Source organism: Ovis canadensis, chromosome 1 (assembly GCF_042477335.2).
Source record: "Ovis canadensis isolate MfBH-ARS-UI-01 breed Bighorn chromosome 1, ARS-UI_OviCan_v2, whole genome shotgun sequence".
Lineage (NCBI taxonomy): Eukaryota > Metazoa > Chordata > Mammalia > Artiodactyla > Bovidae > Ovis > Ovis canadensis.
In genome coordinates, this window is record NC_091245.1 from 232,105,987 (window position 1) to 232,133,938 (window position 27,952).

At 36.1% G+C, this 27,952-nt stretch overlaps 1 protein-coding gene across 8 annotated transcripts in view; it reads right to left on the minus strand.

Moving 5' to 3' along the window:
• Window positions 1–3,868: 3,868 nt before the first annotated feature.
• Window positions 3,869–27,952, minus strand: part of RSRC1 (arginine and serine rich coiled-coil 1) — a 450,301-nt gene continuing 426,217 nt past the window's right edge. For 4 of the 8 annotated variants that reach the window (XM_069561621.1, XM_070289410.1, XM_069561631.1 and 1 more), the window contains 3 exons: window positions 15,026–15,132; window positions 5,176–5,328; window positions 3,869–4,532 (listed from right to left, as the gene is read on the minus strand). In XM_069561621.1, the coding sequence (XP_069417722.1) occupies window positions 4,440–4,532; window positions 5,176–5,328; window positions 15,026–15,132 (353 nt within the window). In that variant the 3' untranslated portion in view covers window positions 3,869–4,439. Of the gene's footprint in view, window positions 4,533–5,175; window positions 5,344–15,025; window positions 15,133–27,952 lie in introns of all 8 variants that reach the window. The other 4 variants (XM_070289404.1, XM_070289406.1, XM_070289405.1 and 1 more) reach the window with 1 other exon arrangement.

Genomic DNA, 27,952 nt, shown 5'->3' on the forward strand with positions numbered 1-27,952 from the left:
TGTGTCCCATGTATTTAACTTGTTGCTTTGAGATTTTGTGCCTTTTTCTGGGAGACCCAATAACCCTGGGTCCCAAGGAAATTAAGAATTTCAATGGTGTTCTGATCTGAGGCCTCCATGGAGGGGCCACATATTCACATGTCTAAATACTGTAGAATAGCCTCTTCTTTCAGGTGTATTTCCCTTAGTTCCTTTCCCAGGGCCTGGGCAAACAAGTGTGGGCTGTCCCTAAACCCTTAGGGCAACACTGTCCAGGTGTACTGTTGCATCTGGCCCCAGCGGGAGTTAGTCCATTCAAAGGCCAACAGATATTATTCTTCTCCTTTAAGGTTGAGGAATATTCCATTGTATTTATAAACATTCATATATACTACATTTTACTTCATCCATCCCTGGATACTTGGGTTGCTTCCATATTTTGGCTATTATGAATAATGCTGCTATGACCATGGGTGTACAAATACCTCTTCAAGACTCTGCTTTCAATTCTTTTGTGTATATACCTGGACACCGATTTACTTTTGGTTCCAAATAGCCTGAGTAATATAAATAGCCATATTGTTAAACAGACTGCTCATTTCAGATGGGCAAATTCATTTTCCCTTCATTGAAAAAATATTTATTGAGAGCCTTCTTTGTGTCAGGCAAGGGTTAGATTCTTGATCATAGCATCAATGATAGCAAAAATAACTTGGAAATACATGACAGAGCATTTTCTTTGATTTGGAATAAAACTCCACCAAATAGAATACTGATCAACATCCATCTCTATGATAAAAGTGAAGATGAGAAGAGAATTCACAGAGTTTTCTTACCTCCATTTTTTATTTCTGTTCTGTAAAGACTCAGATGTCTTCTTATCAAGATGACTTGCTTTTCCATTATTCCATAAGGAAGTTCCAAAGAGTAATAAGTAGGGTTACATTTAAAGAATGACATTTAAAACATTTCTAAATAATCCAAGTGCTGATCTATTGAGTAATGGCTAAGAGACAGTTCAAAACCTCTTTTGTCACACTTACAAAGAATTTTGGGGTGGTGAGGCAGGGGGAAGGAAGGAGTAACATGGGTATAAGAATTCCAGATCAATTCATCCATAGTTTAGTAACCAAAAATGTCCAGTGTCTCGTTTCATTTCTAGCTTTTGTTACTATATTAGCTGCTCACTTACAGATTTTCACTTGATATCCAAACCAAAGGGAAGTTTGGCAAGGGCTTTAACCATATGCAAATGGATTGTATCATTTCACTCCAAAACAATGTCTTCTGTAACAATACATGCTGGAAAATCAAACAGGATTAGGGAATGTACAGTGGTCCCCATGGTTGTGCAAGCCTTATCGGCAGATGCAATTCATTCTCAGAAGTATTGAAAGTCTCTATCAGCTACCATTGCATGTTTCACTCAAGCATGGTGGCGATAGAAGACAGTGGCCAAATTGGCTTACTCCTCTGATTCTCCACCAAAAGGAAGCAACGATCAGAGAAAGCTAGAGGGTAACCAGGAACCTAAGATTTTGCCACGATTTTTAATAAGATGGAGAGGGAAAGGCCATTTGGGTCTTTTACATGAGGGGCTCTTCCCAGGGTGGGAAGTGCAACAGTTTCTAGCCTCCTTGAGCAGCTATCAGGAAGATGGAAGTGGATGGCTGAGAGATCCTGTGGCTCCAGGGGCTTTTCATACTTCAAGTCTCCATTTAGCTGTGATCTCACCCATGAAGTCTTCCTTCATTTTCTAACTTACATTAACTTCTTTAATTGTCCAACTTTCTTCTTTGCAACCATGTCCTCTCCCTGTCACTAAGTATTATATCTTTTATGTCATACATTTGTCTAGGCTTCATAACTAAACCTCCTGAAGGCAGGATCCCTATTGGATTCGCCATGTATACCCAATCACCCTTACTCTGTCCAGCAAAAACTAGGTAGTTAGAAAAATGTTAATGAGTAAGTGGGTAAATCTGACTGAAGAAGACCTGAGATTCCTCGAGTAAGCAGACAGTAGGCTACTAACTGCAGAGCATTTGGTGCTTCTTGTGGTCTTGGCAGGAAGGGAGATCCGGGAAATCCAGGGACAAAGCTGGGTGTACTGGCCAGGGCAGTTCAAGCACAGACACGAGGAGTACACTGAAGCTGGAGTGCAGCTTCCCAAATGATTACACGTGCAACCATTTGCTCCATGTTTCATTAAGACGGGCCACCATGACAAAATGCTCCCTTGGCATAAATAGCACACTTTTTCTATCAAGGGCTTTCTTTTGGGTTACTTTACTGAAAAATCAAAGTAGGCAGGTCTGCTATCAGTATCTTCATTTCACCTGCTGGGATGCTGAAGAGAAGTAGGTGAATGACTCAAAGTGCTCTCTTCTCATATCCTTGGGTATTTGCTTCCTCCTAACTAGGGAGGGCCAGAGGAAAAAATATTCTTCTTCCATTTCGCTGAGAACACACTTGTTCAGAAATGAAAACTTGTATATACAGTTCTCATCATTTTGTATAAAGTCAACGTTTCAAAAAGTACTTTGAGATCTTATGTAAGTCAAAATTGTTGCCAGTAATCAACTGATATGAAAGGAATTGTTCTGTTTTATAGATTCATTATTAGGATATTAAAGAAGGCCTGCATGGATCGCCTACCTTGAATTTGGTGATATACCTGATAGTGGTCTATGAAATCTTTTTCATTAAATTTGATTTCACTTATGTGGTAACACTGTTGTCTTCAACAGGAATTCAGGTAAACAAAGTTAATAATACATTAAAATAAATCACATTGGAAATCAGGAAGAAGGGGGAATAGTCATTGAGTTCCTGCAGGGACTAAAGTTTAGTCAAATAAAAATAACTTGATTCTCTATCTCATGAAAAATTTAGCTTTAAAATATAAATCTATTGCAGTTCAAAGCTCTGTATTCAGACCACTTGCCAAAGAGGAACTCTGATATTAAGTATAATTAAAGTGGATCATAGTATTTTCACTATTTTATATATGAGGAACATCAGGCATTCTGAGAAAAAATGCCTAGTCCACCTTCTCTGTAGAATCATTAGTGGCCCAAATGACAAACTGTATTCTTGCCCAGACCACTAAAACATACTTCCCCAAAGGGTGATAGTTCTGTTACTATTTAGTTTATGCAATAATGAAATAAAAAATTATTCAGTAACTGTGGTCCCTCTTTAAAGTCACTAAAAATTTGTATATGTTAAAAATCACACAAACCTGAGCTCGTACTGGGCACTTTACTTACAACTAAGGAAAAATATCCACTAGTGTATATTGAGAAAATGGAAACATGTTTGTATAGAAAGCAATAATTTTTTCATCAGTCTGTTTCCAATCCTTTTGCAATTGATTTTAAGTTACTTAGAGTTTTCATTTTTAACAGGGATTACAATTTTAGCAGTTTCAGAAATATAAAAAGATGGCATCAACCTGAGCCCAAGAACTTTTCATGCTTAGCTTCTGTTCTGAGCTACAGTCTTCACAGATACAAAACTGAGCAGAATAGAAAAGGGAAATATTCATGTCAGCTGTTGAAAACTAGTTTGTAAGACAGGCCTAAAAGCCTTTATCTCTGGCATGTTCAGTATGGAATGCATAGCTGATTTTCATTCAGCCACCAGAGAAAGGCATTCTACAATGACAGATAGCCTTATCAAAATTACAATTAGCTGGATTCTTCTGCAGTATACAGCAGTTGGTTAAGCAAGGCTGAAGTGAGAGCTCTTAGCAGTTTTGTCAGAAATGATTCTCCATCATGAATATCTGGTCAACTGGTTAGGTCTAGTGTGAATGTGTACTTTTCAAAAGAAGGAGCTGAGAACTGCTAACATGTTCCAAAGAAGCACCTATTAAAAGCTGATCTCAATTCAAACAAACCATCAATTTATTTAATTTTCAAGTACGTTTTTCACTAAATGTGTTATTCCTCTAAGATTAGCATGGCTCATTCTGCTTAGATTGTTTACAGTGCTTGTTATTGTGCTTAAAATTTTGTAGTAAGGTGAAATAAAACATTTCAAATGGTTTTAAAATACATGGAAGATGAAATCTCACACTCACACAGCATATATTTTGATTCTTTTATATTCATGACCAATCAAAATTGTGTCTTTAAACAGCAACTTGATATTTTTCAAATTGTACTCAGAAACACTAATGTATACCATTTATTTTAATACTAATACTTTTAGGATTAGCTTTATTAACAGTATGACATTTTCATGCATTCTTAAACTTTATACTAGTTTCAAAATTCACAATGTTTGATTAAGTTCAAATCAACAACTAGTAGAGCCTACATGAGAAAAGAATGAAATGAGATTACCCTTTTTATATAATCAGCTAAATTATTTTTAAGAGTAAAAAGTTAACACTAGGATTTAAAAACCTAAATTTCCAATGTTACTGTTAATTCAACCACATGAATATTACTTTAGGCCACAGGACTGCCCATTAGCCTTTCTTGTCGGAGAGCGATTAATCTCTTGAACCATTTTTCCTCAGCATCAGCTTTCTCAATAAATAACTGAAATGAAAAAAAAAAAAGAAGAAAAATATCATTGTTTGCCAAATAACTTGGATTTGATCTTACAAATCATCTTTATAGAATACATCCTTTAGCACAAGATTTAGATACTACTTAACTCTTGATGACTTCTTAACTGAAGATCATCTATTTGGAATAACCCTTGGAAAGTTTGAGTAAAAGGGCTAATATAAAAATTATTAGCAATTTTACATTTCATGTTGTAAAGTTTATTTCCTACAAACTTTCTGAGAGACAGAGTGGTATGACCCTAATTCATAGAAGACAGCACAATATGACATTAATGACATGCCCACAGTCAATAAGCCAACAGGAGCAGAGCCAGAATTAGATCTTTTAGTGCCAGATGAAAAAACGAAACAAAACTCTTCTTTTTGTCTGTTTTTCTTAACCACATAAAGAATCTTCTAGAAATCAGGTAACACAGGATGGCCCAAACCAGATTCAAATACTGGTAACATCTCTAAGGGCTGGGGTTGAGCTGTCTTATTTTTGGCAAATACGAACATATGAATTCATTTCCTTCAATGGTATTTTTGTCACCAGCCCCAAAGAACAGCAGTCTGAATTAACTTCAGTGAACTAGACTTAAGCTGACATTCTTAAGGCTTAAGGGTCTTACATTTGGATGAGCCAGAGAATTGTCATCTTGGTACTTGATAGCAGTAGGGATGCTGCTTGGGTCTATTTCCTTCTCAGTACTCGGTGGATCAGACACCACTGATGCTGGTCCTGGTGTGGCTGCTGCATGCTTCACTTCACTAGCTTCCACTGACTGAAACATAAAGCACTTTCAATTTTGAATAATAATTGCTCAACTGGCTTCCTCTGAGATGATACTAACCGCAACATGGCCCTAGGATACTGAATAACAGACTATTCCTCAAACAAGCAAACAAATACAAAAAAATTGTGAAAATGTTATTCTTACAGTCAACATATTTTTCTTAAGAAATTTGTACTTATGAGTCTATACTATTGAAAAAGTATATATATTACACAGATGTAAATTCTATTAATCAAAACAAGTAGGCAACAAATCTCCATTGAGCTGGTCTCTTTAGGTATAAAAAGCAAATCTAAAGATTTTTATTACTATTTCTTAAATAACTGCCTTACTGAAATTTAATTCCATATCACAATTCATATTGCTTTTATTATATCAGCAGAGTTCTGAAACTATCACTCCAAACAACTTTAGAACATTTGTATAACCCTCCTAAAAAAACACATATCCATTAGCAGTCACTGCTCCCCATTTCTCCCCAACACTGACATCCCTAGGCAACCACTCATTTACTTTCCATCTTTACGGATTTGTCTATTCTGTACATTTTATATAAAAGGAATCATACAATATGTGTTTTGTGTGTGTGTGTGTGTGACTGGCTTCTTTCATTTAACATGTATATCAGTATTTCATTCCTGTTTGTGGTTGAATCCTATTCCACTGTACAAAATACCATAGGCCAGGTACTGTGCTTGGTACCAGGGACAAAAGACTAATAAATCATTGTGCCTGCTTGGAAAGAACCAAGAGTATAGTACTACTCAGGTTAATTTTAACATCTCCTTCCCTGAGGGAGGAGAAGGTCAGGGAAGTGCCTAATTCACAGCAGGGCTGCAGGGATAATATGAAATGAATGATGAGATAAACTAGATGAGAAGCTGGAATTAAAAGTTAAAATTAAAAAACTCTAGATGATTGACTAGCCTTATTTTTTTTCTGCACCCACTGTTCTAAACCTATAGCTTTTCAATTTCCATGTTTTGTTGACTTTCCTACTTCTGAACATCCACTTCTCTGAATGAAGTGTAAAACAGATGTCACTGGGGAAAATGAAATATGCATGAATTAGCTATTAGAATGATTTATCTCAGAATTGGAGATTCGTCTATTTAACCAGTACTTACTAAGCACTACTAATTGCTTAGCACTGGGTACACCAGGGAGAATAAGAAGACATGTTCCCTGTCCAAACTGAAGATGACATTTTGCTGAAGGGGTGACAGATCTCTAACAAAAAAATACCAACATATATATATATAAACACAAATTGCAACAAGTTACAATAGAGATGTTTAAAGAAATATTCAGTAAATTTGATTTGGAAGTTTTCTTCTTTTATTTTGCAACCAATATATTTTTTTCCCAGACCTCAAACATTACTACATCTCCAAAATACTGGTCATAGAAGACTCATAGCCCTAAGTGATACTACACTGACTTTTTATAAAACTGAAGACATGTAACAGTAAAACCCCATGTTCCACCCAGAGGGAAGTGGGGAAGTATCCCAGCCCAGTGAGGTCCAAGACACAATTTTTTAAAATTATGTGTTGCCACACAGGGAAAAGAGTATTACATGTGTGCCAAATCATTTCAGTCATGTCTGACTGTGTGATCCCACGGGCTGTAGACCGCCAGGCTCCCTTGTCCATGGAATTCTCCAGGCAAAAATACTGAAGTGGGCATACTGTTCTGTGTAACTAGGCCAGGCTATGACAGGGCTCAGCTAGGAGACTAGCTGTCCATATTGAACAACCTTAAAAAATTGTGAAGTGTTGTTATTCTAGTTGCCAAAGATGCAGACTTCACATATTCAGGTGGCAGAGATAACATTCTATTACGAAAATCAAGTAATCTGATTTTGTTTTTACCTACACAGTACATCAGTTTTATTCAAAAATAGCTTTTATACATATAAGGTATATAAAGAAAACATAAAGTTCTCAATGGTTAGGATCAGAACATAAAATTTATTATTTAATAATGGTTAATTTAAAAATAACCACTTAGCAAACACCCTCTTCCAACAACACAAGAGAAGACTCTACACGTGGATATCACCAGATGGTCAACACCGAAATCAGATTGATTCTATTCTTTGCAGCCAAAGATGGAGAAGCTCTATACAGTCAGCAAAAACAAGACCAGGAGCTGACTGTGGCTCAGATCATAAGCTCCTTATTGCCAAATTCAGACTTAAATTGAAGAAAGTGGGGGAAAACACTAGATCATTGAGGTATGACCTAAATCAAATCCCAGTGGAAGTGAGAAATAGATTTAAGGGACTAGATCTGATAGATAGAGTGCCTGATGAATTATGGACGGAGGTTTGTGACATTATACAGGAGACAGGGATCAAGACCATCCCCATGGAAAAGAAATGCAAAAAAGCAAAATGGCTGTCTGGGGAGGCCTTACAAATAGCTGTGAAAAGAAGAGAAGCAAAAAGCAAAGGAGAAAAGGAAACATAAAAGCATCTGAATGCAGAGTTCCAAAGAATAGCAAGAAGAGATAAGAAAGCTTTCTTCAGAGATCAATGCAAAGAAATAGAGGAAAACAACAGGATGGGAAAGATTAAAGATCTCTTCAAGAAAATTAGAGATACCAAGGGAACATTTCATGCAAAGATGGGCTCGATAAAGGGCAGAAATGGTTTGGACCTAACGGAAGCAGAAGATATTAGGTGGCAAGAATACACAGAAGAACTGTACAAAAAAGATCTTCATGACCAAGATAATCATGATGGTGTGATCACTCATCTAGAGCCAAACATCCTGGATGGTGAAGTCAAGTGGGCCTTAGGAAGCATTACTACAAACAAAGCTACTGGAGGTGATGGAATTCCATTTGAGCTATTTCAAATCCTGAAAGATGATGCTGTGAAAGTGTTGCACTCAACATGCCAGCAAATTTGGAAAACTCAGCAGTGGCCACAGGACTGGAAAAGGTCAGTTTTCATTCCAATCCCAAAGAAAGGCAATGCCAAAGAATGCTCAAACTACCGAACAATTGCACTCATCTCACACGCTAGTAAAGTAATGCTGAAAATTCTCCAAGCCAGGCTTCAGCAATACACGAACCGTTAACTCCCAGATGTTCAAGCTGGTTTTAGAAAAGGCAGAGGACCAGAGATCAAATTGCCAACATCCGCTGGATCATGGAAAAAGCAAGAGAGTTCCAGAAAAACATCTATTTCTGCTTTATTGACTATGCCAAAGCCTTTGACTATGTGGTTCACAATAAACTGTGGAAAATTCTGAAAGAGAAGGGAATACCAGACCACCTGACCTGCCTCTTGAGAAACCTATACGCAGTTCAGGAAGCAACAGTTAGAACTGGACATGAAACAACAGACTGGTTCCGAATAGGAAAAGGAGTACGTCAAGGCTGTATATTGTCACCCTGCTTATTTAACTTCTATGCAGAGTACATCATGAGAAACACTGGACTGGAAGAAACACAAGCTGGAATCAAGATTGCTGGGAGAAATATCAATAACCTCAGATATGCAGATGATACCACCCTTATGGCAGAAAGTGAAGAGGAACTAAAAAGCCTCTTGATGAAAGTGAAAGAGGAGAGTGAAAAAGTTGGCTTAAAGCTCAACATTCAGAGAACGAATATATGGCATTTGGTCCCATAACTTCATGGGAAATAGATGGGGAAACAGTAGAAACAGTGTCAGACTTTATTTTTCTGGGCTCCAAAATCACTGCAGATGGTGACTGCAGCCATGAAATTAAAAGACGCTTACTCCTTGGAAGGAAAGTTATGGCCAACCTAGACAGCATATTGAAAAGCAGAGACATTACTTTGCCAACAAAGGTCCGTCTAGTCGAGGCTATTGTTTTCCAGGGGTCATGTATGGATATGAGAGTTGGACTGTGAAGAAAGCTGAGCGCCGAAGGATTGATGCCTTTGAACTGTGGTGTTGAAGAAGACTGTTGAGAGTCCCTTGGATTACGAGGAGATCCAACCAGTTCATTCTAAAGGAGATCAGCCCTGGGTGTTCTTTGGAAGGAATGATGCTAAAGCTGAAACTCCAGTACTTTGGGCCCTTTTGATGCGAAGAGTTGACTCATTGGAAAAGACTGATGCTGGGAGGGATTGGGGGCAGGAGGAAAAGGGGATGACAGAAGATGAGATGGCTGGATGGCATCACTGACTTGATGGACGTGAGTCTGAGTGAACTCTGGGAGACGGTGATGGACAGGGAGGCCTGGCGTGCTGCGATTCATGGGGTCGCAAAGAGTTGGACACGGCTGATTGATTTAACTGAACTGAATTTAAAAATGCGTGAGGAAAATGATTAATTGCTTCTTTAAGTGAGGAAAGCTGTTTTAGAGAAAATTTGACTTTTACAAAACCCTTAATACGGCCAGCCCACGATCAAACATCTGGCTTTAAGTAGCACTGCCACCTGGTGGTTCAGTTTGGAACAATTTGTTTTAATATGTACTTTATAAGTAAAAGAACAAATGACCGTGCTGCTTAGTTAGGTACCCTTTTTGAACACTGGTGGATATCGGCCAAATACAACAACGTTAGGGCTGAATAACGTATAATAAGCTTATCTGGGAGAGCAGTCTGAAAACAAGCTGCATCTTGGTTTCTCAAGTTGATGATATATCCGGAACTGTCAGACTGTCTACTCACATTAGAGAACAGGATGGTAGAGAGTTAAAACTAGTTAAACCAACGTGTTGCAGGAGACACACCATCTAGCATGTCACTGGTGATAGCCACTTTTCTGGTAATATCTCCCTAGTTGAATTAGTGGAATTTATACAGCTAAAGACTCTACCAATGGAAGGGGTCATTAGGTTATACAAAAGCCTTCTTTAGAGATACAAATTTTATACCAACATGTGTAGAATTGTCCAGGAGAGAAGGACGTTGAAACTTGGGTCATAATTTAATTTTCAAGAAAAGGATAGCCCATAAGATCTCCCCATGACCTGGATGAAATGGTCCTCTAGATAATTTACCTCCCTTTGCTAAGTCATCTCCTGATAAATAATTCATCTTCTTGGACATCCTGAATCTATACCTCATATTGCAGACACAGACATTTTAGCAAATGGAAGGGATATCACTTTCAAAAACTAATAAATTGGCCTACTGTTTTATATTACAGTCCAGTGCGAATTTATGCTTTGCTGGCCCATCACTGCTCTTCTGATGATTTTGATATGTGACAACTAATACAAGTCCAGGGTTGGATAGCTAATATTTTATTAGCCTTACTGTATGTTTACCAAGGTAAATGCCATCTTCTGAGGCTTTTTAGCATATTCCCCTTTTAGGGTCACTTCAAAGCATGCTTTTTTTATAACTTAACAGGGAATATGCATTGAGTTACAATTATGAGAGACATTTAATCAGTAGGAAAAAAAATGGGTTCTGGTGTTAGACAAATTTGGTTTAGATGCTGCTTTCAATCATTTATTAGATTTAACCATGCATTATAAAATTTATTGAACCTCAGTTATAAATGTTACTAGGATACTAGTTAAATTATAAAAATTAAATGTCTAGTATAATGGTAGCCATTATAATGGTAATTATTATTTTAGTTAAGTTATTTAAATATATATGAAAAAGTGGCTGGGATACAACATTGTTTTATGCCATTTGCTTAGTGCTTTAACATTTCCAAATGGCTGTGTCGAAACAAACTGGTTTCAAGCTGATGTCTATACATGAAACCAGTAAGTTACTGTGTAAAGTAATTTTAAAACTCTTTGCTTGGTAATATAGTAGATCACCAAGCCTCAAGTAAGGAGAATTTCAGGTATAGAGAACATAAAAAATTACATAAAACAATCTCTGGCAGAACTAAAATGGAAATTTTTGTGTCTAAAATCGCTCTGAAGGAAGTCGCACACACATCCAGCACTTGGTCTTCAGTGAGAGGAGAAGGTGGATTAGCAGCAGGAAGACGAGGTGTGGCAATAGCTTTCATTTCTTGAATATTTATATATGCCAGGCATGTGGTTAACTGTTTTATGTAAATATCTTGTTCATCCTATAAAAACCTCTGCTACAGGTATTACCCCCATTTTATTTTATTTATTTATTTTTTTCTTTTTAGTTTTTTATTTTTTTAATGTTAAAATCTTTAATTCTTACAGGTGTTCCCAAACATGAACCCCTCTCCCACCTCCCTCCCCATAACATCTCTGTGGGTCATCCCCATGCACCAGCCCCAAGCATGCTGTATCCTGCGTCAGACATAGACTGGAGATTCAATTCTTACATGATAGTATACATGTTAGAATGCCATTCTCCCAAATCATCCCACCCTCTCCCTCTCCCTCTGAGTCCAAAAGTCCGTTAAACACATCTGTGTCTTTTTCCCTGTCTTGCATACAGGGTCGTCATTGCCATCTTTCTAAATTCCATATATATGTGTTAGTATACTGTATTGGTGTTTTTCTTTCTGGCTTACTTCAAGAGAAGAGAGTCAAGGTGTAATGAAACTATTACACAGCTGAAGGATACAGTCAGCAAATGGCAGAATCAGAATGTGGCTCCACGTCTGACCCTCCCTCTCATGTTTTTGACCACTGCTTCCTAATTGCTAAATGCAAGATTTATTGTAATCTGGTTTGAATTTTAGAGGAAATAAATAAAATTACTGGTAAAATATTTAAACTAAACATATTTCTAAGTGGCTCAACTCGCAGTGCTGGATTAATATTTTGAGGCTGCTTCTGCAGTACTTTGGCCACCTCATGCGAAGACTTGACTCACTGGAAAAGACTCTGATGCTGGGAGGGATTGAGGGCAGGAGGAAAAGGGGATGACAGAGGATGAGATGGCTGGATGGCATCACCGACTCGATGGACGTGGGTTTGAGTGAACTCCGGGAGATGGTGATGGACAGGGAGGCCTGGCACGTTGCAATTCATGGGGTCGCAAAGACTGAGCGACTGAACTGAACTGAACTGAACTGAACTGCTTCTCTGTCATTCTTATCCAGCCAAGAGCTAGCCTGTTCTAATTTTATATCTTTCTATGAATTATTGTTAAGGGGAAATTTTTTTAAGAGATAGTTGAGACAGAAGGTGGGTTGCCCTCACACAGATTTCTTAAGGTTGCTTACAAAATGAAGAGACCCCCTAGGGGTTCCATCCTTGTCCTCTTAATGCTTAACTGTGGCATCTGAATTGGAAGTATAAGAAAAGCCATATTGAAACTGAGTAAATTCCAACTCAGCACTAAAAACTAAAGCAAATAAAAGCTAATTATTAAAATAATTAATAATGGTGGTCCCTTTGATGAGAGAGGTAGGTGAAATTCCTTTATATTGCTTGCATAGGAAGCCCATTTAACTACACAAAGGGTTTGTTATAAATTTGGGAAGAACAGTTTTTCTCTTGGATTTAATCAGTTATCTTAAGATTAATAACCAAAGGAAATAATATTTTAAAACTCTTCTTGGGAATATAACAAGGTAGAAAAATTACAAATCCTGAAATTAAAATATATAGATATTATTACATTTATACATTTCAGAAGTCTTTTAAGAAATTCTAAAGAATTTCTGTGTTTATCAGTAAGCTCTCTGATTTGTGAGCAAGGAGACTGAGGGCAATATCAGAAGAACATAAATGAAGTAAGGTTTATACTTCAGACAGATTGAATACCTGCAGTAGAACTTTTCAAGTTTTGTATACACTATACATACTTAGTGTGTAGAACATACTTAGATATCAAATAATTTAGATGCTAGTCTATAATTTAGAAATAAACATTTAATGGATTAATAAACATGTTAGATATTTGATAATCATTATATTTAATCCTCAATTACTCTAAAAAGTAGATATTACTAGCTTAATGTTATGAATTTGGAAACAGAGGCTTAGAAAGAGGTTGAGGTTTGCTCTAGATCATAAATTATGGTAGGAAGTGTAAAAGTTAAGTTCAAAGTCAGATCTTGAGTCTGAAGTTCATGCTCTTTCCACTATATTAAACAGGGTTTGGAACAATTTCCTCAATCACTGTCAATTTTACTAGTTACTGGAAGAACTGCTATTATCTTGGAAAAGAGGAACAGAACTGCAAATAAATTTATTATATTAATAATTAATACCATATGGGGAAAAGTTATTTAGAAGAAAACTTAGTATATTAACCATAGAGTAATAAATAGTTCCACAGAAAGAAAATGCTAGTTTATCTTAAGTGTGTCCAGTGAGAACTGGGAAGTCAAGGTGAACTCTAGAAAACAAATACTACTGAAGTCAACTTCAAAATAAATTACAATTCTACTAGGACAAGTGAATGACCCCATAACATGTACAAGTAAGATATTAAATAAAATGGGCAGCTATATTTATGAATGTACATTTCACAGCTCCTTTTTCTTCAGAGATTGTGGTGGCAAACTACAAAATGTTCAAACGAAATCAGCAAAATAACAGGGCAGGGGCATGGACTAACCAAGGTTGTCTAGTGCATCCCGGCATCTTGCACATGCTCAATTCATGTCTCCAGAATGAATCATTTTAAAATATATATGGTAACTGAAAAGCCACCCATCTCACTAACAATAAAAGAAATGCTAACAGAACAACAGAAGGTCAATTTTTACCTATTAGGCCAGTAAACATGAAAAAGTCTGATTTAAAAAAAAGTTAGGTGTTAACCAGGGTGTGAGAGGCACACTTCTCCCTGTACTTTGGGGTGGAATTTGAACTGATACAGTATTTTAGGAGAATGACTTTGGGAATAGGTACGAAAATAAACAATATTAACCTTTAACAAATAACTCCATCTTGAAAAATTTATCCTCTGGTGATAATAATGGATATTCACAAACATATATATAATACCTCCAAACTTACAACTGTTTAAATATCTACTTATCTGAGGAAACAAAATGAATGAACTATGATATTGCGTTGGCCAAAAAGTTCATTTGGGTTTTCCCGTACCATCTTACAAAAGAATCTGAATGAACTTTTTGGCCAACCCAATACATTCATCAGTAGAATGCCATACACACAGTCATTAATATATCTACAGATGCAGAATATTTTTGAATAAAAGTAACTATACCACATCTTCATTATATGTTTGATATTAAAGAATACATGTATTTCAGAGTAGACAGCGTTTTCTTCCTAAAGGAATACAAATTCCAAAAAATAACCCTGATAATGATTGAAATAATAAATCCAATATTCAACAGAAATAAAATGCCAACGAAAGCTCCTTTTATTAGAGCTGAGTAAGTGATACCCATATATAGACAAAGAGTGTAGACAGATATACGTTACTATGTGGGCAATAATTTTATTGTTAAAGTTCTTTTCTAACTTTTCTCTAGCAATGTCAATTCAAAAAGCAGATGTATGCATTTGAAAAGAAAATGGTGTATGTTCACAAAATGCACATTACTGCTATAGAACTGTCATGTTGACATTTTACTTTGTCTTCTTGGTGAATTTTAAAATAAAAATACCATCAGAAACATTTTTACAGGTTTTTTTTTTAACAGTTTAAACAAACTGATTCTCACTGATTCATTTTTTCTCTCAATAACACGCTGACACTCTTTTGCCCTACTTCATCTAACTAGAAGAACTTATATTTAAGTAAAATCCATTAATAAAGCATCTCTTTAGTTGGAATGTAAAGGCTTATTCATAAGGCCTGGATGAAAACTTACCTTTTTGATTTCTTTACTTGATCTGAATGTTTGCTGAACAAAAGAATCACTTTCAATGGCTTCAATTTCTTTGACTCTTTTTACTTGTTCTACCAGGGTGGTTTGGTCTAAAAGAGAGCATATAATGTCCATGTATTTTGATGTGTAAGCTTATTAACAGCACTATACCTAAACAATGTTCCTTCTATGAAGTAATATTATGACTTACAAAATTTAACTGGATTAAAAAAAAAAGATGTAAAAAAAAAAACCCACAAAAAACAAACAAACAAACAAACAAAAAAAGATGTTATGGTTAAGTTGTAACAGAAACATTTTACCCCTAGAGATCCACAAATAGAACATTCCTTCTCCAAGGGATCTTCCTGACACAGGGATTGAACCCGGGTCTCCTGCATTGCAGGCAGATTCCTTACTGACTGAGCTACCAGGGAAGCCTCTGGTATAATGATATATAATTATATTTATATTAATTATATATTAATTTTCTTATTATTTAATCTATCAGTGGGTTTCCCTTCCATGGGGTCGTAAAGTCAGACATGACTGAGTGACTGAACAACAACAACATGGCATTATGCTGCTGCTGCTGCTAAGTTGCTTCAGTCGTGTCCAACTCTGTGTGATCCCATAGACGGCAGTCCACCAGGCCCCTTCGTCCCTGGGATTCTCCAGGCAAGAATATTGGAGATGGTTGCCATTTCCTTCTCCAGTGGCATAATGTGTGGGATTTAATTTTAAGTACTTCAGGTCCACTCCCCCCCAAAATTGAAGTAGGCATTGATATTTTGATGGTTTAGTTGTTACGTCATGTCCAACTCTTGTGACCCCATGAACTGTAGCCTGCCAGGCTCCTCCAGCATGCCAGGCTTCCCTGTCCTTCACTATTTCCTGGAGTTTGCTGAAACTCATGTTCACTGAGTTGGTGATGCCATCCAACCATCTCATCCTCTAAACCCCACTTCTCCTCTTACCCTCAATCTTTCCCAACATCAGGGTCTTTTCCAATGAGTCAGTTCTTGCCATGTTACCCATAAGTATTTTAGTAGGCATCTCAGATAAGGGCTTAAGGAAAAACACTAGCAACATAACTACAATACTATCTTTAAGTCCAACATTATTAGGAATAATTCCTTAATATCATCCTGTATAGTCCATGTAAAATTTTTACTGATTGCCCAAGAAAAGTGTTTTTGTTTTTTTTTTTTTTACAGTTGGTTCGTCTGAAATAGGATCTAAACAAAGTCCACATATTACACTTAGTCAACAAGTATCTTAAATTCCTTTTAATCACAGTCCACCAAGCCTTCCTTTCATTGTCATTTATTTATTGGAGAAAATGGATCATTTAGCCTCTAAAATTTTCTATATTCTGGATTTTGCTGATATTATTATCATGGTGTCATTTAAGATGTTCTTCTGGACTTCATATTTTCTGTAAACCAGCAGTTAGGTCTAGTCAGGCTTAAGTATCAGGTTCAGTTTCTTTTGGTCAAGCATACATCACAGGTAGTGCTGTGTAATTCCAAATACATCAGATTAGGGTGTGCTTCTTCCACTTTTAACGATGTTAAGGTTGATCAGTGTGTTCAAGATGATGTCAGTCCTACCCTATTATTAAGTTCTCCACTAAACTTTCACTTAATGGTTTTAGCAGACATTAATGATTGTTGCTTAGATCCATTATTTTATTAGGCACTGAAAAATGGTGATTTTTTTCTAATTCTATTATTTGTACCGTATTTATTAACTCTGATCTAAAGAACTTCCCTCATTGACTATTTTATGACTGAAATATAGTCTGTACAGGAAAAAGCAGAGTGTTTAATTCTTTCCCTTTATTGATCAATTCTGGTCCAAAGGTGACCATTATGAGCTCATGAATAGTTATATATTTAATGCATTTCAGTCCATGGGCATCATCTTCACATTTTGATTCTACCTTTGCCAAGTGGGAGCCTCTTGGATATGAAGAGTGGGAGAGTGGGAGCACTCTTCTGATATGACCTCTTTTGTTAAGACTGGCAAGAGGTCCCATATAATCATGGTGGTATAATCACTCAATTAGAGCCAGAAATCCTGGAGTGTGAAGTCAAGTGGGCCTTGGGAAGCATCACTATGAACAAAGCTACTGGAGGTGATGGAATTCCATTTGAGCTATTTCAAATCCTGAAAGATGATGCTGTGAAAGTGTTGCACTCAACATGCCAGCAAATTTGGAAAACTCCGCAGTGGCCACAGGACTGAAAAGGTCAGTTTTCATTCCAATTCCAAAGAAAGGCAATGCCAAAGAATGCTCAAACTACTGCACAGTTGTACTCATCTCACATGCTAGTAAAGTAATGCTCAAAATTCTCCAAGCCAGGCTTCAACAGTACGTGAATCGTGAACTTCCTGATGTTCAAGCTGGTTTTAGAAAAGGCAGAGGAACCAGAGATCAAATTGCCAACATCTGCTGGATCTTGGAAAAAGCAAGAGAGTTCCAGAAAAACATCTATTTCTGCTTTATTTCGGCTCTATTTCTACTTTCTATGTCAAAGCCTTTGACTGTGTGGATCACAATAAACTGTGGAAAATTCTGAAAGAGAAGGGAATACCAGACCACCTGACCTGCCTCTTGAGAAATCTGTATGCAGTTCAGGAAGCAACAGTTAGAACTGGACATGAAACAACAGATTGGCTCCAAATAGAGAAAGGAGTACACCACGGCTGTATATTGTCTCCCTGCTTATTTAACTTCTATGCAGAGTACATCATGAGAGATACTAGGCTAGAGGAAGCACAAGCTGGAATCAAGATTCCCAGGAGAAATACCAATAACCTCAGATGTGCAGATGACACCATCCTTATGGCAGAAAATGAAGAACTAAAGAGTCTTTTGATAAAGTGAAAGAGGAGAGTGAAAATGTTGGCTTAAAGTTCAACATTCAGAAAATTAAGATCATGGCATCTGGTCCCATCACTTCATGGCAAATAGATGGGGAAAAAAACAGTGACAGACTTTATTTTGGGGGGCTCCAAAATCACTGCAGATGGTGACTGCAGCCATGAAATTAAAAGACTCTTACTCCTTGGAAGGAAAGTTATGACCAACCTAGACAGCATATTAAAAAGCAGAGACATTACTTTGCCAACAAAGGTCCATCTAGTCAAGGCTATGGTTTTTCCAGTGGTCATGTATGGATGTGAGAGTTGGATATAAAGAAAGCTGAGCGCCGAAGAATTGATGCTTTTGAACTGTGGTGTTGGAGAAGACTCCTGAGAGTCCCTCAGACTGCAAGGAGATCAAACCAGTCCATCTTAAAGGAAATTAATCCTGAATATTCACTGGAAGGACTGATGCTAAAGCTGAAACTCCAATACTCTGGCCACCTGATGCGAAGAATTGATTCATTTGAAAAGACCCTGATGCTGGGAAAGATTGAAGGTGGAAGGAGGACATGACAGAGAATGAGATGGTTGGATGGCTTCACTGTCTCAATGGACATGAGTTTGAGTAAACTCTTGAGAGTTGGTGATGGACAGGGAGGCCTGGCATGCTGCAGTCCATGGGGTTGTAAAGAGTTGGACATGACTGAGTGACTGAACTGAAGAGGTCCCAGGTTCATCCTGTACAGTTCCTATCTTAGACTTGCAATCAGCCATTTCCCCAAAAAGCTTGGATTCCTTTTAGTGGGAAATGACATTTATTTAAAGATAATAACCTGAGCAGTAGAGGTTCCCATTGTTTTTGGATTGTCATTGCTTCTCATATTTTTCAGTGGGTGGGATAGGAAATATGTATTTTTAGAAGAGAAATAACAAAAATAAGTTTGTGCTGATATTACCAACTGAATTCAAGACTGTAATACTTCTGTTGTGTCTTTTATATTTGTATATTATTCCTCTTATTCTAAGAATATTACTTAGGCTTTAAAGATATGATCAAAAGTACTTACTTGTTCTTTCTGAGTTGCCTTTGTATTAGTTTCAAAATAATAAGATAAACACTACTATTAAGATGAGTTATGCAATTTAAAATTCATGGTTCTTTTTGCTTTCAGGATTTGTTCCACTGATGAGCTGTCAAAACACTATAAAGTCACTTGGAGAAATAATTTTCCATGTGATTATGCTACCAACTTGATATATAACAGTTAGGTTCATTTGTTTCAGCTTTTAAAAAAGTTTTAAAATCTTTTGCTCTGTTGTTTTCATAATTAATATTTGTTTTTGATTGCATAAAACATTCTTCTAAAGTCAAAATTAAAACATCATTCAGAAAAGTCTAGGTTTCCTTTCTTCCCCCACTCCCCTAGTTCTTCCCCTAATCCACAGGCAATCATTTTTTATTAGGTTTTGATCTTTATCCTTCCATTGCTTATTTTTGAAAATATGAGCATACATATTCTCTTCTTTCTTATACAAAATTAGAATGCTATAATTTCTATGTGTATTACTTCTCTAACTTAGCACTATGTCTTTTAGTATAGAGACTTGCTCATTCTATGTTACAGATATACAGCAACTTATTATACGGTTGCATAATAGTTTTTTTTTCCTACCAATACCTAGTGATGGCCATTTGCGTTGTTCCCAGTTGTTTGCCTTTATAATTAGTGCTTTAATAAACAGCCACAGTCATGTGTCATTTCATGTTTTTGCATTTTTTTCACATGCCAGATGGGCAGGAAAAAATGCAACTTTATGGATCACACTCTTATGGTTAGTCTAAGCTGAAATGAATACACAGTTGAATTAGGAACTACTGAACACTCAGCCAAGGTATCTAAAAATGCTGGGATTTTAGCCTTTATGAATAATTGAATTTACTTAAAAAACAACTGTAACAACTGGTTTAACAAGGCAGAGCTACTTGCATCAAAGCAACTCCTACATACTAAGCTGCAAAGGTTAAATGATACATAAAGAGAATAAAAGTAAATCTGGTTTAATATGCTAAAAAAATAAAAATTAACATTTTATGAAAAATCTTTGGTTCAATTTTTGGCCAATCACAAATTATAAGTATATAGTCTTATGCAAGTTCCAGTTTATTTAAGAGAAAGACAGTGCTTCTGAAGATGTGTCCCTGACAGCTCTAACCAGTCTTCTCTCATGTGAGAAATCCTGCATGGAATGTGTGGAAATAGCTTCAGAGACAACACTTCCATCTTTGGAAGAATATATTTTTCAACATAAAAGCAAACACTGTCAGAGTGTCATGGAAGACCAAATAGTTCCACATGCTTTAGAATAAAAGCTCCTGTGGACTTTAATTATGCAATGTACAAATTGAGCATGCAAAACGAGAAGATTCTTTGCCCAGCTAACTTATTAATATTAACACATCCTGTACCAGAGAATAGTGTTTTACTATTTACGTGTATAATAGCGTTAATATAGCACAGAAAAATCATAAAAATACCATTCCAGGTGATTCAACTTTAATTTTTAATATGAAAACACATTTGTTTGTGTGGGTCTTAACTACTCTCACAATTATTTCATAATCATTAGTTTCCAACCAAAAACACTATCTCTGACTTCAGGATGATGTCTCCTAAGTATCAACTGTTTGACCCTTCGGATTTTTTTCTCTAACATATTCTCTCATTTGGATTTACAAAGCACATCATTAGTATTAGATGTCAGAGGTGAGCTCACAAACAGTACTTGATGTAAGGCTTCCAGTGTTTGTAGCTTTAAATATGGGCATACAACCAGCTCCTAACACAAATAAAAGTGTTATCATAGAAGCTAGCCAAAGAGCCAGTATGTTTAACAAAATAGCACTGGAGAAATTATAAAGGATGGAAAGAAGATTAGAAGAAAAACAGAACATTATCTTTGTGTTTCTTTAAAGATGAGGACTAACAAAGTGACAGGACAGATAGGGGAAAGCCTGTCTGCCTGACTTACAATATGAAAATAAACCAACATAGCTTTTACCTTTCAATGCGGGGAACCATTTTACTGGCGATATTTAAAGAGTGTGATATTTAAATTAAAGAGTAAGAGAGTGATATATAAACTAAAATTTGAAAGATTCATAGGATATTTACATTTCCAGCCTTATAAATAGCTCAGCTCCATGCTGTCTAAAAACAAGCATAAAACATGTTTTAAATTGCTTCATACTCAAAATTCTAAGATCAATGCCCACAAATGTATGTCTTAGGTATAACCCAGTCATTTTGGGAAGCAGAATAAAACACATCAGTAATATATAGTAAATTGTTTTTAAATTCAAGCTCTTAAGTTTTACATGCCAATTTGTCATTTAAAATTTCTATACCAATTTTAAGACTGGGAAAAATGTGGATTAAAACTGATTATTGTTTATATGCTTGGCATGAGTGCCTAGCATACAAAGTATCCTGCATTTACCAGCCATTAGGTAAAAATGAAGACAAGTGACAAAGTTACTGGGAGAATAAAAATTATAGGATGTTTTAAAATATTAACCTGATAAACATGAGGTAAACATTTATGTTTGCACTTGATGCTTTTTGATAAATACATTACTGGTAAACAAAATGACTTTCATAGGTTGCTTACAAGAAGTCTGTAGAATATTTCATATTTCATAGTAAGAAAAAATAATGGAGTCAAAATTAAGTCACTAGAGACTAAAAAAGTCAGGTATTAACTCACTTGCTGAATGGAATATTATTTTATTCCTCTTAAGATGAAAATTAAAATCAAATATTTTGTTACCACTGATCTTATAAAAATTAGGCTCACCTGCTACTTAAAGTTGTATTTAATAATTTCACATGACACACAGAATTTTCTTTGAAAATATTATCAAATGGTACACAAATTTAAGATTGGTAAATAATGATGACAAGGTCCAATAAAAATTTTTTATTTGAAAAGACAAAATGTAAATCTGTAAACTATTTGCAGATTACAAATAAGCCCATCTCTAAACTGGCAGCAATGGCAGGGCTGAAAACAGCAGATGGCACTATTTCCCAAGATGTAATCATGTGCTAGGGGACAACATGAGTTTCATGAAAGGTACCTTGACTCCTTTTGAATATTAATAATTTATGAATTTCCCCAAAGTTAAAATGCATTTTATTTTACAAAGAATTTGGGTTGGTTGGCTTCATAGTTGCTGAGTTAGTTATGCTGCTTTTCTCTCCCAAAGGGGAAAAAAATTATATACTAATATACTGCTATAAATACATAAATAATACAAGAGAATATCTTATTTTCATTTTAAATGGACTAAAATTTTAGTCAAGAAGGGAAATATCTGAAAAATCCCTTTTATGGTACAATACAGACACTGAAAACAAAACAAAGTCCTTGAAATGTAAAGCATTTTCAAGTGTTTTAAAAGAAGGAAAAAAAGCAAACAGTAACAAGCTGGTTATTCAATAAACAAATGAAGATGGCTAGTCAATAAAATTCATAAACAAATAAAACATCCCATAAAGCTTACTTGGAATTCTAAAGTTAAAGCAACTTCTCATGAACAAAAATTTTAATTAAACAGCCACTGGCTTCCCTCCAAAACAGTGTATTTTAAGTAAGTTTCTTTCACAAAGCATACAAAATATATATAGAAATCCATCCAACACTAACACTACCTGATATCCATAAATAACGTGAAAGATGAGAAAGCTTCTTAAGTAGAATGTGGCTTGTCTACCAGTCTTCTGGAAGCTTATGGTACAGTACCAACTTATACCTGCCAATGAGGCTCCTGGATTATCTCTAGTAACAAACCCCCTTGGACGGGGTCCAAGACAGACTTACAACAAACTGCTATCCATATCAAATTAAGTAACAGGAATATTTTTAATGTGACTGAACCAGTGAAGAATTTCTGATAAACATTTTAGTAAGTGCAAGTGAACTGAGAATCAGACTAGGTTTTATGAAAAACAAAATCCTTACTGAAAATCTACACAAATTCTACCTCATTTAGTTCTTCTCACCTAGAATGCTCTTAACTTTTTCTGAATCCTCCCTATCACTTTCCCTTGGCATCTGTGAGTAAAGGACGTCTTCCATAATTCATTTGGCTCTCGGCATATGTTACCTTGCACTGATATTAATCTGTTCATAAGCAAAGGGTTCATTTCTCCCAGCTATAGGGACATACCTTTTTGTGTCAACTTCAGCAGTTAGCATGGTGTGCTCTATGATTTAGTAAGCAGTCAATAAATACTTGCTGAAACTTAAAAATTAAAAGACATGCTTCCCAGGTGGTGCCAGTGGTGAAGAACCCACCTGCCAATGCAGGAGATGTAAGAGACGTGGGTTCTGTCCCTGGGTCGGGAAGATCCCCTGGAGGAGGAAATGGCAACCCACTCTAGAATTCTTCCTAGAGAATCCCATTGACAGAGGAGGCTGGTGGGCTACAGGCCACTGGGTCACAAGAGTCGGATAGGACTGAAGTGACTTAGCATGCACATAAAGTAACTATTAAAAAAAAATCATGGGGGAGCAATGTCAAATTATAAGAAATTTGTAACTTAAGAAATTAAATGTCTCTAAGTGGTTAGTTATGGCTCTGAGTCCAGACTATCTGGATTAAACCCTGTTTCTGCTACTTACTAGCTTTGTGACCTTTGGGCAAGTGGGCTGTGATGGTCTGTTTTCTCCTCTGTGACATAGGGAAACTAGCTGAAACATCATAGGATGGCTGAGACATTGCTTCTCTCCTTTCTTCCCTCTCTTTCTCTCTCCTTTCCTACTTCCAAATAGTTGAGCACATTCAGGCAAGTGTTCTGCATACCAGGGTTTAGAGACAAGAGTTTCTTCCCTCGTGGAACTTATGTTTTAATGGGAGAGATGATTAATACACACGCAAATAGACAATGTAATATCGAGGAAAACAGAGTGCTACAAAAGGAGGCACAGGGCTCAGGAAGCAATAAAAGCACTGAATAGCTGAGAGCTAGGTCTAGAGCACTGATCTAGTAATCGTACTAAAGACATAGAAGTTAGCTAAAAAGTGAGTGTATACACCTCTCAATTTCTGGCCATATGGAATCCTAATGGATGTCTAGTAACACACATTCCCTATAAGAGTAGTCCTCTGGTAGAATTCATGTTTTAAAACAGTTAGTGTAGTGTTTGTAAGTCTACAGACCCTTGTTTTGATCATCAATATCTGGAATGCCTTTCCAGTGAGGAAGGTCACAGAGGCTAATTTTTCACTAAAATGGTTGTTAAAAAGGTGAGCTGAGCTGTTCTGGTAGCAGGAGCAGTCATCGTGGCAGTGACAGAAGCTTACATTTATGGCATTCGGTGCTAAGCAGATTCACATGGATCACCTCATTTAATGATCATGGCCATCAAAGACAGTAGTGTTAGTATTTCCATTGTATAGATCAGAAACTGAGGCTAAGTAGCTTGGCCAAGGTCACACAGCTGGTTGGTGGTAGAAGTGGGATCCAATCCCTGAACTGTGATCCAGTCATTATTTACTAGTCAAATAAAGTCTTTATTCCCTCCTGCCAGGCAACATACTCTTTTTCCCACCTTCTTAACCATTTACTAGTATAGTAAATGTCCCTAGTATTGTTCTTATTCTGCATTTTAATGCTTATTCCTTCAGTAAAATACAACATAGCTTTATTAGCAGAAGAGACACCATAAATATTGTCTTGGTCTTCTGGCATTATCTTGAGCTAGATTACAGATGTATATTTTTGGAAACTTTCTTACTCAAATAAATTTTTAAAGAATTATATATGTCACATTCTGGTAATCTTTATTAATGAATAAAAGAAACAAAATTCTTAGAAAACCTATCATTTTTTCATGTAAATTACTACTTGAGAGCCGTTATTTATTTATCGTGCAGTAACTGTTGCTACAAAAAACTAGAATGGTTTCTGAGAATTTGACTAAACAAAATATTAATAGACTACTACCTTATGCTTATCTCAAATGTAATAAACATGGGTAGTTAAATTCACTTTAATAAAAGTAATAATTCCAACAAAGCTAAAGCTATTGGATAGAAGAAAGGAATATAATTTGAAGTATACTGGATTAACAGGGGAGAATATAGACTCTGAAATTGTTATTTGTTGTCCATTTAAATTTCAGAATTCTCATTGACTCTAATTAAAATTCTGTAGATGGAAGAGTTGTGTTTCTGAGGCACTCGCAGTGAATGCTGTCTGCCAGCCATCTCCAAACACCCCATAACCACACACAACTCGCCTGTCAGGAGAGCTAATGCAGACATCGCAGGGCACACCACATTTGTCACTGTGGCTAATATCAGAGATACGCAGCTCTTTTTTCTTAGCACACAAAAGCAAGATATGTAATTCAATGCTCAATTTACCCTTGTCTCGCAGGAGATTTTTCCCCGCTAATTGATAGAAATTAAGCCATTAATCAAGCCACTAGCCATCATTCAAACCAGAGAAGATGAATACAAACTTTCATCATAACCACCTTCCCCATTTTAGTGTTCATTAGCATTAATTTTTAATGCAATTATGCTATTCTTTTACGCTGAGCTCATAAATTACTGCTCTTTTGTTGCTGGCTGGCCTTGTAAAATCCAAACTAATGCTTTGTGCTCTGATCTTAAAGGCAATTACTAGATTCTTCTATCATTTATATCCTTTGCATCCCCAATAACCTATATATATATATATATACACACACACATATAAAATAAACACCCATGACTGACTATACCTGTTTACTTTTTTAATGCCTCTATATAAAATCTCTGTGAACATATAAATGTAGTAAAATGCACCTAAAGTAAATAAACACATATCCCCCCACATACACAAAAAATACAGATGTTAATATAAAGTAAGATCACATATATTCATATTATATTTGGGGTTCAATATAGATATTGCTACAGTTTCCCATGATTAAAAAGTAATATATCATTTGCAGTAAAGGTATAATTTTTATAACAAATTTGAGAAAATAAGAACATTAATAGTGACTATTATATACACTTACAAAGGTCAAAAACTACTAAAAACAGAAAGAATAGCTATGAAGTACTAAAATCCCTTGGTTCTTTATCTAAGGTTATCATTTTATGTTTAAATTCTTATTAAACAAAACATGTTAAAACTGGAAAGTCAATAAGATGAAAATGAAGAGTAATAGAAGGTCAAAAGAACCATTTACCCAAAAGTGTTTGTAAGTGCATATTTTGCAAAGTTAATGCATCAGTTTATTACAGAATGACAGTAAAAGGAGAAGACAAATTTTCCATCAATAAATATTAAATCCAGAGACAGAGTATCCACTCAGTTCTCCAACCCAGAGAAAATGAAAAGATGTACCATCCTTATAGTACTCCCCCCCCATCCCCCCACAAAGCAATGGTTATGCTCACTCCAAGGTGCAGAGGAAATGAAAAAAAATCTGCAACTCTCTTCTTCATATCACCCCAGTAATGGTTTTTGTCTTTGTTTGCAAGTTCTTACGTTCTGGCCTCCCACTAGCTAGAGAAGGGTGCATATGTGGCATTCAGATTAATGAAATAACTTAATGGAAAAACGTCAGCTATACTGGTATTGGTGTCAGAACCCTTTGGAGTTGTACAGCTGCCACGTACTCCTAACACCACAGGATTGTGGTAGAGAGTATATTCAGGAGCCCTCTACCAAAAAAAAAAAAAAAAAAAAGGCATTTGAACTACTAACTTCTTAAGAATAAAGAAGGTGATGATCAGCTTGACTTCATCTTATGTTTCCTCTCATAGCTAGTTCTTTATTAGATTTAATCTTTAATAGAAAGTTATACATGGTTGTCCTTCCCTGGTGGCTCAGAGGGTAAAGCGTCTGCCTACAGTGTGGACGACCAGGGTTCGATCCCTGGGTCAGGAAGATCCTCTGGAGAAGGAAATGGCAACCCACTCCAGTACTCTTGCCTGGAAAATCCCATGGATGGAGGAGCGTAGTAGGCTACAGTCCATGGGGTCACAAAGAGTCGGACACAACTGAGCGACTTCACTTCACTTCACATACATGGTTTAGAAGCAATGAATGAAGTATATTCTTTAAGGACTTAATGCTGTGAACCAGGGGACTTGCTATGCCAGGATAAGAGGCCAGCCTAAATTCAAGTCTTTTGTGATCCATTCCTTTATGATGTCAGAAGCAAACAGGTACCTAACATATTTGAATATCACAGTTGTCAAGATAAAATTTATGAGTTCTAATACATTTTCTTAAAAGCATTTTCTGTTTGGACTCATAAGCCATGGCTCTACCTACTCTAATTTCCCTAAACATATTGATAAAAATGCTGGGGTTCAGAAACAGGAATTGAAATTAATTCAGCCAACATCTATTTAATGCCTCTATCTGCCAGATGCTAGTCTGGTGCCAGAGATTTCTGGTTGAAATGACATTTGTTTTTGCTCTCTCAGAGCTCATGGGAAAAATCGAATTTTTGTTTATAATTTCTATTTGCAAGTAATTATGAGCTGAAGGTACAGTGGATAGGTACAAGGATTTGTGGTATTTACAAAATAGCTTTGCATCTATTATTTCATTTGTCACTGAAACAGACATAATTTTTGGTAATATATAATATCCCCGTTTTTCAAATCGGGTATGTGACACTCAAAGTTTAAGAGATACTGTAAGAAGCAGAGTGGGGATATGAAACGAAGTCTTTGAACTTCACATTTTGTATGTTTCCCATTGCACCAAGTGTCTACTTAGCCCTTGAATCTCTGATAACCTTACATGCCTTAAATGATGAATAGCTATGACTGCTTACATGTATTTCATATTCTTATCAAATATATATACAATTTGATCTTTTAAACAGAGATGAGGTAGGGAGAATAGTAGTGGATGGTAGAAGACCTTAATTTCTCTTTCTTAAAAGCAGAGTATTTTGCTCTAATATTAAGGAAGTACAGCAACAAAATCAATAGTTTTAAAGAAAGTACTAAACACTTCAAATTGAGCTTCACTG